At 71.5% G+C, this 15,294-nt stretch overlaps 2 protein-coding genes across 3 annotated transcripts; both read left to right on the top strand.

Moving 5' to 3' along the window:
- The first annotated feature begins 2,701 nt into the window (after positions 1 to 2,701).
- On the top strand, positions 2,702 to 9,485 carry UNC45A (unc-45 myosin chaperone A). 2 transcript variants are annotated; one of them, XM_075431317.1, is made up of 20 exons: positions 2,702 to 2,781; positions 3,204 to 3,362; positions 3,533 to 3,569; positions 3,673 to 3,848; positions 3,956 to 4,048; positions 4,340 to 4,507; positions 4,783 to 4,951; positions 5,213 to 5,383; positions 5,514 to 5,685; positions 5,906 to 6,206; positions 6,361 to 6,455; positions 6,534 to 6,675; positions 6,868 to 7,008; positions 7,207 to 7,334; positions 7,532 to 7,598; positions 7,760 to 7,873; positions 8,386 to 8,501; positions 8,590 to 8,707; positions 8,806 to 8,961; positions 9,154 to 9,485. In XM_075431317.1, the coding sequence occupies exons 1-20, from the start codon at positions 2,770 to 2,772 to the stop codon at positions 9,412 to 9,414; spliced, it is 2,796 nt and encodes a 931-aa protein (XP_075287432.1). In that variant the 5' UTR covers positions 2,702 to 2,769; the 3' UTR covers positions 9,415 to 9,485. The 2 variants fall into 2 exon arrangements, with proteins under 2 accessions (XP_075287432.1, XP_075287434.1); XM_075431319.1 differs by lacking the exon at positions 2,702 to 2,781 and adding an exon at positions 2,819 to 2,826.
- Positions 9,486 to 9,587: 102 nt separating this feature from the next.
- RCCD1 (RCC1 domain containing 1) lies at positions 9,588 to 15,143 on the top strand. The gene is made up of 7 exons (XM_075431323.1): positions 9,588 to 9,823; positions 10,222 to 10,576; positions 13,701 to 13,822; positions 13,958 to 14,062; positions 14,169 to 14,321; positions 14,434 to 14,463; positions 14,649 to 15,143. The coding sequence occupies exons 1-7, from the start codon at positions 9,661 to 9,663 to the stop codon at positions 14,924 to 14,926; spliced, it is 1,206 nt and encodes a 401-aa protein (XP_075287438.1). The 5' UTR covers positions 9,588 to 9,660; the 3' UTR covers positions 14,927 to 15,143.
- The last annotated feature ends 151 nt before the right edge of the window (positions 15,144 to 15,294 follow it).

The following is a 15,294-nucleotide window of genomic DNA, read 5'->3' as shown; positions in this document are numbered from 1 at the left end:
GGACAGGGTGCAGACCGAAGTTAGCCGGCTCCCCGTGCGGGCAGCAGCACATGGGTTAAGCACGGGGATGGCCGCTCCCAAATTCGGTGCCTTTCGCCCGCTTTAGCCTGGGCTTTGCTGAGGGGCTGGTGCTGACGGGCACTGGGGAAGGGGGCTGAGCCCAGCATGGAGGAGACGGGGGCCGTTGTCTGCCGCAGCAGCCACGTGTGCAGCCCTGTGCTGCTGGGGAGCCAGCCCTGCTCCTGCGCACGGGGCCGTGGGCGCTGCCGGCCGGGCCCAGCTGGGCACAGCCAGCTCGGGCAGGGTGCTGCGAAGCCTGTGGTGATGCTCGGGCGATGCTGGGGTGCCTGAGGAGCCCGGGGCTCCAGCTGGTCAGCAGTGCCCCAGGGGCTGCAGGAACCCGCATCGCCAGGAGCATCCTGGTTGCTGTGGGGACCGCAGGGGCTGCCATGCTCCCCCGGCCCCCCGGGGCTAATTACGGCGACGGGTGCTGCAGGGAGGCCCGGGGAGGAGGCGATGCCAGCTGAGCTCTCTGGGTTTTGCACACAGCCGCCAGCACAGCCCCCGGGCTCGGCCACGGCCCTGCACGCCCATGGCACCGAGCTGTGGAGCCGGCGTGGACCAGCCCCGGCAGCTCAGCCCCTCGACGGCTGGGGACGGCTGGGCACAGGGCAGGGCAGCAGGGCAGCAGCGCAGGACCCCAGGCCTGGCGCACGGCTGGGCTGCGAGTGCGCTGCAGGGCTGCGCCGGGGAGCGGGGGACCACAGCCCGGTGCCGGCACGGCGTGCCGCCCGCAGCTCTGCCAGAGCCTGGCTAATGGCACGGCTGGCGGGGGGCCAGGCTGCCGGCACAGGGCCCGCCAGGGCTGGGCGGCCGAGGGGCTGCAGCGCAGCCCGCCTGCCCCCTGCCCCAGGCCCCAGCCCGCCCGCAGCCCCCTGCCCTGTCACACTGGGGTCCCCAGGCAGGCCCAGATGCCCAGCCACGGCCCGGTGGTGGCTGCGGGGTGGGGAAGGCACCTCCCGTCCCGCGCTCGCCCCGAGAAGCTCATTAGCGATGCTCCCGCCCTGGTCCCTGCGGAGCGGGCAGCGAGCGCAGGAGGCTCTAATGGCTCCGAGCGGCTCCTGATGGGCCGCGATGGAGGCGGGAGCAGGAGGGGCTGTGGTTTCTGCCTCCGCCGGAGCCAGAGCTGCCTCTGCCCAGGGTCGGCCGGGAAGATGCTGGGTGGGCTCCTGCTCCAGCTGCTCCTCGCCACGGCTCTGTGCCCGGGCCTCCTCGGGACAGGTACAGCCCCGCTCCCACCCCTCCTGCTCCCTCAGCCCGTCCTCCCTCCCCCTGCTGGGGCCTCGTCCCCTGTGGGCTGCTCCCGGTGCCCAGGGTGGAGCCTGGGGGGGTTTGGGCCGGGAGGCGGTGGTCCGTGCTGGGGATGGTGGCCCAGGCGTGGTGGTGCCAGGGCTGGTCCCACTGCGGCATGTTTGTGGGGTGAGAAGTGCTGTCGCTGTGGGGAGGTGGGGAACGGGGAGGGCGTTCAGCATGGGGAGATCAGGGCTGACCTGCTGGCCCCGGGGCTGTCCCCTCCCCTCTCCTGCCATCGTGCTCCTCGCCTGTGTTTGCCCTTGCCCGGGTGACGGGGAGTGCTGGGGGTCACGGCACACATGGGGCCAGGGCAGGCGGCGCCAGGGGGGCTGTGGGTGCTCAGCTGGTGCTGCCCCTTGGGCTGGGGCCCCGCCGTCACCCGAGCCCACCCCGAGGGCCCCTGTGCGGTGGCAGCAAGGCTCCATGGGGCTGGGGCTTGGGAAGGCTCCGCCCCGCAGCGTCCCTGCGAGGGCCACCGCGCCGGAGCTGGCAGCCGGTCCCGCCAGCACCACGCCGGCACCATGCCGGCTCGCCTTGGCGCCGGGGCGAAGCCCCCCTTTGCGGGCTCAGTGGCACTGCGCAGCCGGCACCACGCCGGCTCGCCTTGGCGCCGGGGCGAAGCCCCCCTTTGCGGGCTTGATGGCAGCGTGCAGCGGGGTCTGCGCCCAACGCCTGCCAAGTGCCCGCTCCCTGCCGCAGTCTCGGTGCGGAACCTGCACCTCTGCGAGGGCTACACCGGCCCTGACGGCCGCTACCACCCCGGCTTCTACTGCCCGCGGCTGAGCGACCCGGCCGGCCACCGCTACTGCTGCCGCTCCGGCCCGCGCGCCCTCAAGTCCTGCTGCTCCCGGCTGGCGCTGCAGGCCCTCGCCGGCAGGAACCTCTCTGGCCTGGCCGGCCCGGGCCTCCTCCGGTGAGTGGGCTGGGGGCGGTGGACACGGGGCCCCACACAGGCCCCGGTGCCGGTGGGCCCACGCTGAGGCACCGTCCCCGCAGGAGCCGGCCGGCCGTGCCTGCGGCGGGGCTCTACGGGCTGCTGGTGCTGCTGCTCATGGCCGCCGACCTCGGACACTTCTGCTGCGCCCGCCGCTGCCGCCGCGGCGCCACGGGGGGGCGCCACACCCGCTCCCGGCCGACACGTGGCTCCCGCGCGCCCGGGGGGGCGCCGCCGCCGGGCCGGGCCTGCTGAGGGGGCGGGGCGGGGGGCGGGGCTTCCAGGGCGGGGGGGGCGGCGGGGGGGGCACGCGGGGACACGCGCACGGGGTGGCACGTGGCCAGTGCCGGCACCGCCGGGCCGCGGGGCGGCGCTGGAGGCTCTTTCCCGCCCCGCCCCTTCCGCCACCGCCTCTGTCACGTGACACGGGTGGCGGTGGCTGGGATCCCTCGGCGATCGGCGGTGACGTCCCGGGGGCGACGATGGAGGAGGCGGTGAGCGGGGCCGGGGGCTGCGGGGCTGGGGGGATGGAGGAGGCGGTGAGCGGGGCCGGGGGCTGCGGGGGCCGGGGGCGGCGGTGAGGGGGGCCGGGGGCTGCCGGAGACGGGGGGACGGAGGAGGCGGTGAGCGGGGCCGGGGGCTGCTGGGGCCGGGGGCGGCGGTGAGGGGGGCCGGGGGCTGCCGGGGACGGGGGGACGGAGGAGGCGGTGAGCGGGACCGGGGGCTGCGGGGGCTGTGGGGGCCGGGGGCGATGCGATGCGGTGGAGGAGGTGGTGAGCGGGGCCGGGGGCCCGTTCCGGGGTTGGCGGGGCCCTGTCGCAGTGGCCTGTCCCGGGCCCACCCCGGCAGCCGCCCGCGGGGGCTCGGGGCCGTGCCCGGCAGCCCCGGCGCGCTGTCCCAGCCGTGTCTGTCGCAGGTGACGGCGGGGCAGCTGCGGGAGCGGGGCAACGCGCTCTTCCAGGCGGGGGACCACACCGCGGCCCTCGCCGCCTACACGCAGGCGCTGAGCCTCTGCGACGCCGGGCCGGAGCGCGCCGTGCTGCACCGCAACCGGGCCGCCTGCTACCTGAAGCTGGTGAGAGCGGGGCGGGCACGGCCCGCGGGACCCTGCTGGGCAGGGCGCTGCCGCCGCCGCTCCCCTGCTCCCCCGGGCCTGCCCGCTGCCCCCGGGCTGGGTGCGCGGAGCGAGGCCTGCTCGGGCAGCGCGTCAGGCGTTTCCCTCTCGCTGACTCACTCTCCCCGCAGGAGGATTACGCCAAGGCAGAGGCTGATGCGTCTAAAGGTACTGTCAGTGGCGGCTGGCGGGGGAGCGGCCTCTGCGCTGCTTGTCTGGGCAGACCGGAGCCGTGCGGGGCCTTTGCGATAGATCCCCCGCTCACCCGCAGCCATTGAAGCCGATGGCCGGGACATGAAGGCGCTGTTCCGCCGGAGCCAGGCGCTGCAGAAGCTGGGCCGCCTGGACCAGGCTGTCAGCGACCTGCAGCGGTGTGTGAGCCTGGAGCCCAAGAACAAGGCCTTCCAGGAGGCCCTGCGCGCCCTGGGGAGCAGCATGCACGAGAAGGTGAGCGGGGGGGCAGCGCCGGGGGCGGGGGCCGCGGTGGGCCCCCGCGGGGGTGGTGGGCTGGGGGAGGTGGTGAGGGCTGAGCAACCCCTTCTCGTCTGTCTCAGATGAAGACCATGTCCTGCACGGACTCGAAAGTGGAGCAGATGTTCAAGATCTTGCTGGATCCTGAGGAAAAGGATGCGGACAAGAAGCAAAAGGTCTGAGCTCTGGGGAGTGGAGGAGCTCTGGGGAGTGGAGGGCAACGCTGCTTGGCTGGAAGGCGAGGAGGGGAGGAACGGCAGTCCCGGGTCAGCGCTGCGGGCTGATCGGTGCTGCCCGGGAGAGGCCGGGCCTCCCGCCAGCAGAAGGTGCTCCCCGGGGATGGGGGGCGGGAGGCAGGCGGCTGCAGCTGCCCTGGCCAACCAGCTGGCTCCTGCTGGGGAGGTTCCTGTGCACAGCGGGCTGTGTTCTGCTGGGCGGGTGACCCAGACGCGACTCTTCTTTCCCAGGCTGCGCAGAACCTGATTGTGCTGGCGCGAGAGGAGGCTGGAGCCGAGAAAATCTTCCAAAGCGATGGTGTGCAGCTGCTGACGCAGCTGCTGGACACGGCCAAGGCTGACCTGATGCTGGCAGCCCTGCGCACGCTGGTGGGGCTCTGCTCCGGGCACCGCTCCCGGGTAGGTCCCTCCGCAGCCCAGCGCTGCCACGTGGCAGGGCCTGGCCCGGGAGAGGTCGGTGTCGGGGGGCTGTGGAGTGTGTCAGGCAGGGGAGCACTGCTGGCCTCTGCTTGCAGCTGGCTGCAGCCCTGCTGGGCAGAAGAGCTCTGAGCTGTTGCTTGCCAGGCCTGAGGTTGTGAGAGCCTTGTTGCAACAGGGAACCGTCATGATAAGGTGCTGGGAAGCGCCGAGGCTTCCCCGAAGTCTCCAGTGGACGGCTGTGCTTGTGCCCACAGACCACGGCCATTCTGGCGGAGCTGGGGGCCCCTCGTGTTTCAGCGGTGCTGGGTGTGGAGCACGAGCAGGTTTCCCTGGCTGCCTGCAACCTTCTGCACGTGATGTTCGATTCCCTGAAGGAGGGGCTGCAGAAGGATTTCCGTGGCAAGGAGGATGCGGTGGTGCTGGGTGAGTGCCTGCTGCCCCGGCTGTCTGGCGTGGGGTGGGGAGAGCACCGGGGAGGTGCTGGGCTGCAGCGGGTTCTTCTCCCAGTGCCCGCCGTGTCACCGCTCCCTGCCGCAGAGCTGTGGCTCCGGCCCAGAGATGGCATGAGGCAGAGCTGGGAGGCAGGAGCCCCTGGTTATGGCAGCATCTCCTGCCAGCCTTACTGCAGTGGGGGTGAGGCCTGTGCCGGGGGCGCTGACTGCTGGGCACCATCTCTTCCGGAAGATTCCTCTAAGGACCTGAAACTGCTGATCAATCACCTTCTGGAGCTGCTGGCACTGGAAGGGGCCTCTGCGCACGGCCGTGACAATGCCCTCAACCTGCTCATCAAGGTGGTGCCCAGGAAGTCGCCGAAGGAGACCAACAACAGCATGAGCCTCTGGGTGATCGACCAGGGTGAGCAGAGCAGCCTGCGACGTCGTGCTGGGGCATCACGCCCCTCTGCCTCGGGGTGCTGAGCCCCTCGGCGCTGCCTGCGCACCCCGCTTTGCCCCTCGCCGGATGTCTGACCTCTGCGTCCTTCCAGGCCTGAAGAAGATCCTGGAGGTGGGAAGTACAGTGTGCGGCGCCCCGGGCAGCCTGCCCGTGACGGAGAACAGTCGGATGAGCGCCTCGGTTCTGCTGAGCAAACTTTACGATGACCTGAAATGCGATGCTGAGAGGGAGAACTTCCACCGCTTGTGTGAGGACTACGTGAGGTCAGCCTGGGTGTCCCTGGGTGTGGAGGGGGGGTTCAGTTTCATACAGCCAGCAGCCTTCTGGGGAAGTGGCAGCACCCCAATCCCCAGACCTGTTTGCTCTTTGTGATAAGAGCAGATTGCCGACCCACCAGAGACCTGCGGGGCTGGGGCTCAGCGTGTGGGGCTGAAGGTGGTGGCTGGGACCAGCCTTACTCTTCCCAACGGTCTTCCCCTGCAGGAGCTGGTTCGAGGGCCACGAGCTGGCGGGGAAGCTGCGGGCCATCCAGGCAGTGTCGTGCCTGCTGCAGGGCCCCGCGGATGCCGGGAACAGGGTGCTGGAGCTGGAGGGGATCATGGACGGCGTGCTGTCCCTCTGCGCCTCCGTCTGCGAGGCCCACCAGCTGGTAGCGGTGGAGGCGCTGATCCACGCTGCCGACAAGGCCAAGCGCGCGTCCTTCATCACCACCAACGGCGTCAGCCTGCTGAAGGAGATCTACAAGCACAGCGAGAGGGACAGCATCCGCATCCGGGCGCTGGTGGTGAGCATGGCGGGACGGGAGAGCGGCTGTGCCCAGCCCTTGGCTGCGGGGCCTGGGGGTCCGCAGCGGTGTCCGCTCCCTGCTGGGGGGCTCTCAGAGGCACGTCAGGGTGACCATGGCTGTTCCTGCACCGACGCTCTGCTCCTGGCTGCAGGGGCTCTGCAAGCTGGGGTCTGCCGGCGGCACCGACTTCAGCATGAAGCAGTTTGCCGAGGGCTCCACGATGAAGCTGGCCAAGCAGTGCCGCAAGTGAGTGCTTGGGGGGCGCGGGGCGGGGGGGGGTGGGCAGCGTGCCCGCCGCGGGGGCTCATGGGCACCCACTCCCAGGTGGCTCTGCAACGAGGCGATCGACGCGGGCACGCGGCGCTGGGCAGTGGAGGGCCTGGCCTACCTCACCTTCGATGCGGACGTCAAGGAGGAGTTTGTGGAGGACAAGGCAGCCATGCAGGCTATGTTCCACCTGGCCAAGGTGCGTGCCGAGCGCTGCGGCGGGGGGCCTGGGTGCTGGGCGTCCTGGCACAGGGGAGCCGTGCCGGAGGGGGCTGCGGGGCTCGCGCTGCGGGGCTGGGGTGTGTGGAAGGGCCCGGTGGTGCTGGGTGGGCTCGAGCCCTGGCCTGTCCTCTCCATCGCGGGTGTGATGGGTGCCCCGTTATCGCCGCAGTCGGAGGACAGGAGCGTGCTCTACGCTGTCGCCTCCACACTAGTGAACTGCACCAACAGCTATGACCACGAGGAGCCAGACCCCCAGATGCTGGAGCTGGCCAGGTACGCCAAGCAGCACATTCCGGAGCAGCACCCCAAGGTGAGCAGGGCACGGCCGCTGTCGGGAGCCTTGACCCTGGAGGAGAGCGCGTGGGTGGGACAGAGCCTGGGGTCCTGCTGGGGACAGGGGTGTCCTTGGGGACTTCAGGGGTGAGGTTGGAGACCTCACGGCGGATGGCGGCAAGCGGCCGGCTGGGTGCCAGCTCTGAGCCCAGCAGTGACCCTGGCTCTGCGACAGGACAAGCCGGACTTCGTGAAGCGGCGGGTGCGGAAGCTGCTGACGGCTGGTGTGGTGTCGGCTCTGGCGTGCATGGTGAAGAGCGAGAACCCGGCGCTCACCAACTCCTGCCGGGAGCTGATCTCCAGGTACGGGGAGCTGGGTTCTGAGGCTGCCGGCGTCCTGCCAGTGTCCTGCCGGTAAACTGTGGTGAATGCAAGCTCCTAGGAGCAGAAAGGGGGTGTCTGGGAGTCTGATACAGCCTGAGCCCGCTGCAGGTGTCTGGGTGCCGTTGGGACCCGCTGTGGCAGGTCCCCGACCCCAGCTGCTCCCGCTTTGTCCCCAGGGTGTTCCTGGCGCTGGTGGAGGAGGCGGAGGACCGGGGCGGTGTGGTTGCACAGGGAGGAGGCAAGGTGAGGGGACAGGCCTCGCTGCGCTGCTGGCCTGCGCCGTGTGGAGGGGCTCTGGGGAGGGCCGGGGCTCCGGTGGGGGTGGCTGCGGGTTGGCAGGGCTGGCTCCCTCGCACACGAGACCTGGGGCTGCTGCGACCTGGCCGCTGTGTCTCCGTCTGCAGGCTCTCATCCCACTGTCCCTGGAGGGCACTGAGGTGGGGCAGACCAAGGCAGCTCAGGCCCTGGCAAAGATCACCATCACCTCCAACCCGGAGATGGCGTTCCCCGGAGAGCGGGCGAGTGTCGCTGCTGTGGGCTGGGGGACGGGTCTGCCGAGCAGGGGCCTGCGTGGGCACTCGGGGCTGCACGGGGGCTCCCGTGGGAGCAGCAGCAGGGACAGAGCGCCCCATGTGCACCTGGGTTGCTGCAGCCGGGCATGTGTCTGCTCTGGGGAGGCTTTGGGCTGAGCAGCGCGAGGAGGGTCTGCCCTGGGAGGAGCTGCGCCGGTCCCTGCGTGCGGGATCTGGGATAGGGTGGGCTCCTGCTCCTCCTCGCCCGCTGGGAAGGGGCTCAGCAGCCCTGGGGCTGAAGGCCACAGGACTGGTGATCCGAGGCAGGATCTGTGCGCAGAAACCCAGCGTGAGTTTGCGCTTTGCTGGGGAGCAGGGTGGGGTAAGACCCTGCTGTCTTACCTGATGGCCTAGGCCTGACCGCGGGAGCAGTCTGCCTGCGGGCTGGGCACGGGGCTCCACAGGCGCAGAGTCCCTGCCGCGCTCAGGCTTCGAGCCCTGCGCTGCTGTCTCCACAGATCTATGAGGTGGTCCGGCCCCTGGTCAGCCTTCTGCACCTTCAGCGCACCGGCCTGGAGAACTTCGAGGGTCTGATGGCGTTAACCAACCTGGCTGGCATCAGCGAGAGGCTGCGGTAGGGGAGGTGGGGCCGGCGTGGAGCCGGACCGGGAGGGGGGAGAGGGGGTCCTGTCCCTGTCCAGCTCACGCACAGCCCGCCGCAGGCAGAAGATCCTGAAGGAGAAGGCTGTGCCCATGATCGAGGGGTACATGTTTGAGGAGCACGAGCTCATCCGGCTGGCTGCGACCGAGTGCATGTGCAACATGGCCATGAGCAAGGAGGTGAGGGCTGGGCCGGGCAGGCTGGGCGTCTGCGCTGGGCTCCTGACCCCCCACATCCCACCCGCCCCCCTCCTCCTCCTCCTCCTCCTCCTCCGCAGGTGCAGGAGCTGTTCCTGGCCGAGGGCAGCGACCGGCTGAAGCTGATGGTCCTGTACAGCGGGGAGGAGGACGAGAAGCTGCGGCGGGCAGCCTCCGGGACCCTGGCCATGCTGACCGCCCTGCACCCCCCCATCTGCAAGCGGATCCCGCAGGTGGTGAGTGCCCCGCGGCGGGGCGAGGGCACTTGGTGTCCCGTGTTCCCTCCCCTGGGGTGCTGTGGCCGTGTCCCGGTGCTGGCCCCGGGAGCCAGGACGACCTGTCCTGACCCCAGCCTGCCTCCACGCCGGGGCCGGGGGTGTCGGGGGGCAGTGGGGGTCGGCGCTGAGCGCGGCCCCCCTCCCCCGCAGACGGTGCACTGGCTGGAGATCCTGCAGGCCCTGCTGCTCAGCCCCAGCGCCGAGCTGCAGCACCGCGGGGCCGTCGTGGTGATGAACATGGTGGCGGCCGGGCGGGAGCTGGCCGAGCAGCTGGTGGCCAGCGAGACGCTGGAGATCCTCTCGGTGCTGGCCAAGGACCGGGACAAGCCGCGCGTGGCCCAGGCGGCCGAGGCCAGCCTGGCCCGGGCCGTGGCCTATGGCCTCATCCAGCCCGCACCGGGCCGGGAGTGAGGGGGGGCCGCGCCGGGGCTGCACGCACGCACACGCTGCTGCCACCGCCTGCCTCCGCCGGGCGGCCCGGCCCGGGGCCCTGCGCCCGGTGCGGGCCGGTGCGGCCCGGTACGGCAGCGGGCCCGCCCGCACCCGGACACCGCGCTAACGCTGCTGGCGGACACGGCCCCGCCCCTCTGCCCACCTCGGCCCCGCCCCTCTTCGGCCCTGCCCACCTCGGCCCCGCCCCTCCGGCCCCGCCCCGCCATGGCGGCCTCGCGCCGCGCCTGGCTCGTCTTCGGGTTCAGCGCGGAGGAGGCGGCGGGAGAGCCGGGCCCGGGGCCGGGATCAGGCCCGCGGCGGCTGGAGCCGGGCCCCGGGGGGATCCGCCGCGTGTGGCCCGCCTGGAGCTACGTGGTCGTGGAGACCGGTGAGCGCCCCCGGGGCCGGTGCTCGGCGTCCCGGTTCCTCCCGCGGTCCCCGGGCCGCCCCCCGGTTCCCCCTTCCGCTCCCCCGGGAGGGCGGGTCCCCCCCCAACCCACCCCCCCGGTCCCACCCCGGCCCCCGACTCCAGACCCCCGGGATTGACACCCCCCTCCCCCTCCAGCCCGCCGGGCGCTCCCCCTCCCGTCCCGGTCCCCCTCCGCGCGGTGTCGCTCCCCGTCCCGTTCCCCCCAGCCCCCCGGGGTGCTCCCCGCGTCCCCGCGGTGCCGGTCCTCCGGGGCTCCCCCCCTCCGCCGGGCTGTCCCGTCCGTGCCTTCCCTCCCCCCCCGGCGTCCTCCCCCGGTGCCCCCCTCCCCGCCCCGCGTCTGACGGCCGGTGCGGCAGGCGCGGGGCTGGAGCTGCGGAGCGCGGGGCGGCGGCGGCGGCTGCGGGGCTGGGCCGAGGCGCTGCCCTCCGAGACGCACCTGGTGCTGCGGGGCCCGGCGGCGGTGCGGGCCTGGCCGCGGGAGGCCGCGCTGCGGGGCGCGCTGCGGGGCCCGCCCGCCTGGAGCCGGGCGCTGCCGCCGGGGCCCCGCCACCCCTCGCCGCTGCCGCTGCTGCCCGGGGGCTTCGCCCGCCCGCGGCCGCCGTTCTTCGCTGCGCTGCCCGGTGCGGTGCGGGCCCGGCAGCTGGCGCTGGGCCACGAGCACGCCCTGGCGCTGGGCGCCGCGGGGGAGGCCTACGCGTGGGGCGGCGGCAGGTGAGGGGCGGGAGGCTGCGGGGCTGCGGGGGGGTGTGTGGGGCTGCGGGTCGGGGGAGGGGGGGTCGGGGGGCACGGTGGGGGCTGCGGGAGGGGCGCTGGGCGGGATGGGGGGACGTGGCGCGGGTGTGGGGGGGTCGCCGCCGGGTCCTAGCCCCCTGGCCCCGGCAGCTTGCAGGCTCCAGGCACGCTGGCTCCAGCCGCTGCGGCGCTGGCTGCTCCGTCAGCGCAGCGGAATTAATAAAGCGATCGATCACAACCGGTAAACGAACCGACTGACGAACGTGGCGCTCGTTGCCTCGTGGCCCCGTTACCCTTCCTGCTGCTGCGGGTGCTGGTGGGGCCGCAGTTGGTCACCGCGGAGTCGGCCTGGGTACGCGCGGCTGCAGGCTCCGGCGCTGCCTGGTCTGGGGGCCAGTCTGTCCCCCGCACTGGGCTGGGCTGGGGGGGCTGCGGGGCACGGAGAGGGGCTGGGGGTGCAGGGACAGAGGTAGTGGGGCGCAAGCCCACCCCTCCTCACCCTCCCTCGGCCCTGGGCGTTGGGGTGCGAGTCCACCCGCCCAGCTCGGCTCTCGCCACGTCTTCAGGCCGGCGGTGTGGCGGGGGGCCGGCACCCTGTCCCCAGTGCTGTTCCCTGCTGGTCCCAGTTCAGCTGCCCGGACCCCAGTGGCGTTTCTCACACCACTGCTGAGCTGTCCCAGCCCCGCTCGTCACTGCTGGTGCCCGCTGTGCACTCCTGGAGGGTGCTCCTGCTGCCCTCCCGCTCGGTGTTCACCCCGGTGCTGGTGGCATCGCGCCTCTGCCCATGCCGCGTTCCACCGGGTGCCAGCTCGGCCCCCCGGCGCCGGCAGCCCGGCCCACGGCTGCTCCTGGGCCCTGGGGCAGCCCCATCTCCTCCCTGGGTGCTGGGGCTGTGGCTCCCAAGGGGCCTCCAGCTTGCAGCCCCCTCTGGGCAGCCACCAAGGACCCTGGGTCTGTCTGCCTGAGCACCAGGGTCCTGGGGCAGCGTGGGTCCCCGTGGGGTGGGGATGCAGCGGTCGCCTGTGAGCGTTCAGCATCCCGCACACGCCCTGTCCTTTCGCAGCGGTAGGTCCAGCGCAGCTCGGCTTCGGGTGGGCGGTGTGCGGGTGTGCTGCGGTCACTCGTGTCGGAGTTCCGAGCTGTCGGATGCGGGGCTGGGTAGAACCAAGCCTCGCAAAGCTCGGGCGGCGGTGGCCCCTCGGCTGCTGGCAGACGCAGTCCCCAGCCCCAGTCGCGGCTCCCTCCCCCAGTTGCGTTTTTGCTCTCTGCTGCGTTCCTTGCTTTAGGGGTTGCATCTCTTGGGGCTGCGATCCCAGCACCTCTGGGGTCTGGGTCCCTCTCGGTGAGGGGGGCAGGACGAAGGAGCCGGCCGTTCAGAGCGGGTGGGTGTAGGCGGGAACGCGGGCGGCCGTCAGAGCGTGCCCGTCCCGGGCTGGGAGCCGCGGGCACACGGGGTGCTCGGCACGGGCGCTGCGGGAGCAAGGGGCCGGCGTTTCGCATTAGGGCAGCGGCCGGGGGCAGCTGGTGTTACGGCACAGGCAACCCTGCGCCGAAGCTCCCCGAGCGGGAGGGTACGACCGCAGAGGTGGCATTTTGTCTGCCTGCATTGAGTTGCCGTCTGGCAGCCCCGAGGTGGGGGTCTCTCTGCCGGAGGTGCCCAGTTCCCTTGCCCAGTCCTCCCCACCGAGGTCCTCCCGGTGTGAATCTCCGGCTGCCGCGTCCGCGGTGGCTGCAGGTGCCGCCTGACTGGGATGGGGCTTGCGGGGCTGGGTCTGGCTCAGGGGCTGCTGCGGTTTGGGCGTTTGGGCCCTCTGCTAGCGGTGGGAGCCGACTGAGTCCCTCTGTGTGTGCGTGCCCCTTGCAGACAGAGGGCTTTGGGGCTGCACCCTCGGCTGGGGGGGACCCACTGAGAGTTGGAGTCACACGGGGACAAGGGCCTTGCGCTGTGACCTGGGGGGCACACAGTTTTTCCTCCTCGATTGCCCTGGTAAGGGAGAGGACTCCCTTCTCCTAAGCAGAGTATTGCAGCTCGGTTTCCTGCAGTGAGGTGGAGGAACAAAGGTCTGGCCCAGGCCCTTTTGGAACCCGCTGCGGTTCGAGGCCTGAGCCGCAGATCCCCGTTCCACTCGCAGAGGCTCTCGTGGGTGCAGGGGGATGAGTCCTTGGGTGAAGTTCATCCCTTAGGACCGTGAGGGCTCCCGTGTGCTGTGCGGCCCAGTCCCACGCCCTCTCATTCCGCAGCAGGTTAAGAAGTGGCCGGGTGATCCCCGAGAAGCCAGCGCTGCGTTCGCTCCAGCAGCGCAGCGAGCCCAGCGCTGCTGGAACTCGGTTTTGGTGCTTGGGATTTGCCCCTTCCCCATGACGGACAAAATGTTGTCGGGCCCCGCAGCAGCAGCGCTCCGGCTCTCCGCCAAGCTCCTAATGATGTGAAATTTGGTTTGATTCCCTGCCCCGTCCTGGCCCCCGCCCCGGGGCGGTGGGTGCTGCTGGCAGCCCCCGCCCAGGCACAGCTCAGCGTGTGGGTCCGGGTCCTGCCCCACACACCCACTTGGGCTCAGCCCCCTTCGTGTGCCCCCCCTGCGAAATGCCCGTCGTGGCAGCTGGTGCCCCCGGTGAGCACAAACTTGTCCCCCTGTGGGACCCCCCCCCCACCCACACACACACACACACTTTCACCTTGGGGCTCAGGGCCAAGCTGATTGCCGACGCTGGGCTGCTGATACTGCGGTCAGGGAGGTGGTCAGTGGGCTGCCTCATCAGCACATTTGTTAATTGCGTTGTCTCGTTCACTCCAGCGCTGCGCAGTGATTGCGCACCAGCACAGACTCGTCCCACGCTGGGCAGATGCTGCTGAGCTGCAGCCCGGCCTGCTGCCCCCCCCACCCCCCCCACCCCGTGGGCCCCGGGGCCACCGAGCCCCCCCCAGCCTCCCGCCAGCCCGGCCGCAGGGACCCCCACACCCCCTGGCTGGTCCCGTCGCGGGGTCCTGGGGCTGGGTGGGCGGCAGCAGCGGGGCAGAGGGGCTCAGTCAGGGCTGGGAGGGCAGTGGGGCGCGGGAGGTGTCTGTCTGTCTGTCTGTCTGTCCGTGTGCGTCTCCCTGCAGGCATGGGCAGCTCGGCCACGGGACCCTGGAGTCGGAGCGGGAGCCGCGGCTGGTGGAGGCGCTGGCCGGCGTGCCGCTGCGGGCCGTGGCGGCTGGCGGGTGGCATTCGGCCAGCGTTAGCGGTGAGGGGCCGTGCCGGGCGGGGGGCGGCTGGCGGCAGCGTACGGCCCTGGCGGGACGTGTTCGCGGGGAGCCGGGTGCACGGGGCGCCGGGGCTGAGCCCTGCGCCAGCCGCCCCTGACGCGCTCCCCCCGCAGAGGCGGGAGACCTCTACGTGTGGGGCTGGAACGAGTCGGGGCAGCTGGGCCTGCCCGCCAGGGCGCTGGCGGAGGAGCGGGCGCCGGACACGGCCACGGGCACAGGTGAGGGTGCTGCTGGGCGCGGGCGGGGGGGGCCGGGTCCCGGTGCTGCGGCTGGCGCCTGGCAGGGTCCGGGCGCTCACGGGCGCTGAGGGTCGGCTCTCCCCAGGGGATGCGGAGCTGACGCCCCGCCGCGAGCAGCCGGCTGCCGAGGACGCCGCGTTCATTTCCATCCAGGCGTTCCCGGCGTTGCTGGATCTGCCGCAGGACCTGGAGGTCAGCGAGGTCAGCTGCGGCTCCCGGCACACAGCCGTCGTCACGCGTGAGTGCCCGGCAGGCGGTGGGCAGCACCCCGCTTTGGGACCCGGGGGGCAGAGGCCGGCAGCCCCGTGCCGCAGGGCGGGCGCTGGCTGATGGTGCTGCCCCGTTCGCAGGGGGTGGCGAGCTCTACACCTGGGGCTGGGGTAAGTGACGCAACCAACCTTCCTCCCCACCCCGGACCCGCTTTTTTTGTGATTCCTTATCCTTGGCTGCTATTGCTCATGTAAGGGAGCCATTGGTACAGGGTGCTCCCCTGTCCCCCCAAATGCCTGGGGAGCGAGGGCAGAGGCCCCAGGGCTACGCCATGGCATGGCTGTGCTGTCCGCAGGTAAATACGGGCAGCTGGGACATGGTGACAACACCAGCTCTGACCAGCCACTCCGGGTCGAGTACCTGGTGGCCGAGGGGCTGCGGGCGGAGGAGGTGGTGTGCGGGCCCTGGACCACCTACGTCTGCGTGCTGGAGCCGTCCAAACCCCCGGCCCCCACCACGATGGCTGCTGGCAGGGAGGAAGACACAGGCAAGCTCTGCTCCAGCCCCTCTCCCCTCGGCGAGGGGGCACGCAGCCCCCCAGGACAGGATCTGGCCAGGTTCAGCCCACAGTGAACTGAACGCACGGAGGGGAGCGGGGCTGGTGCCGTGTGAGTGCTGAGGACACCCCCGAGAAGGACCGAAGGCGTTTATTACATCTGCTTTTCTGTAACGGCTGTGGTGCTTCGTGTTGCGGACAAAGGCCGGTCCCAGCTTCCCCCAGCCCCGGCTTAAAGCCCTGCCCGACCCTCGGCCCCCCACAGACACACAGACACCAGTGGCTATATACACATACGTATTATTCCCATGAACAGTATATACAGAGTTACAGAACAAGGGGACAGAACCTGGGGAATAAATAACAGCAAGTGGGGGACTGTAGTGCTAACAAGGTGCAAATTTGTCATGATCGGGGACAGACACAGACAGAGCTTCGTTAACAA

The sequence above is a fragment of the Opisthocomus hoazin genome, chromosome 10, assembly GCF_030867145.1.
Source record: "Opisthocomus hoazin isolate bOpiHoa1 chromosome 10, bOpiHoa1.hap1, whole genome shotgun sequence".
Taxonomy (NCBI): Eukaryota; Metazoa; Chordata; class Aves; order Opisthocomiformes; family Opisthocomidae; genus Opisthocomus; species Opisthocomus hoazin.
This window is presented reverse-complemented; position numbering and strand designations above follow the sequence as displayed.

What these genes read in the sequence shown, in the direction of transcription:
- UNC45A (XM_075431317.1), top strand. An exon ending in TGCCGGGAGCTGATCTCCAG is followed by an intron (nt 7,335 to 7,531) that starts GTACGGGGAGCT and finishes CTTTGTCCCCAG; the next exon opens with GGTGTTCCTGGCGCTGGTGG. An exon ending in ACATGGCCATGAGCAAGGAG is followed by an intron (nt 8,708 to 8,805) that starts GTGAGGGCTGGG and finishes CCTCCTCCGCAG; the next exon opens with GTGCAGGAGCTGTTCCTGGC.
- RCCD1 (XM_075431323.1), top strand. Translation starts at nt 9,661, where the DNA reads ATGGCGGCCTCGCGCCGCGCCTGGCTCGTCTTCGGGTTCAGCGCGGAG. An exon ending in GCATTCGGCCAGCGTTAGCG is followed by an intron (nt 13,823 to 13,957) that starts GTGAGGGGCCGT and finishes CTCCCCCCGCAG; the next exon opens with AGGCGGGAGACCTCTACGTG. An exon ending in GCTCTACACCTGGGGCTGGG is followed by an intron (nt 14,464 to 14,648) that starts GTAAGTGACGCA and finishes TGCTGTCCGCAG; the next exon opens with GTAAATACGGGCAGCTGGGA.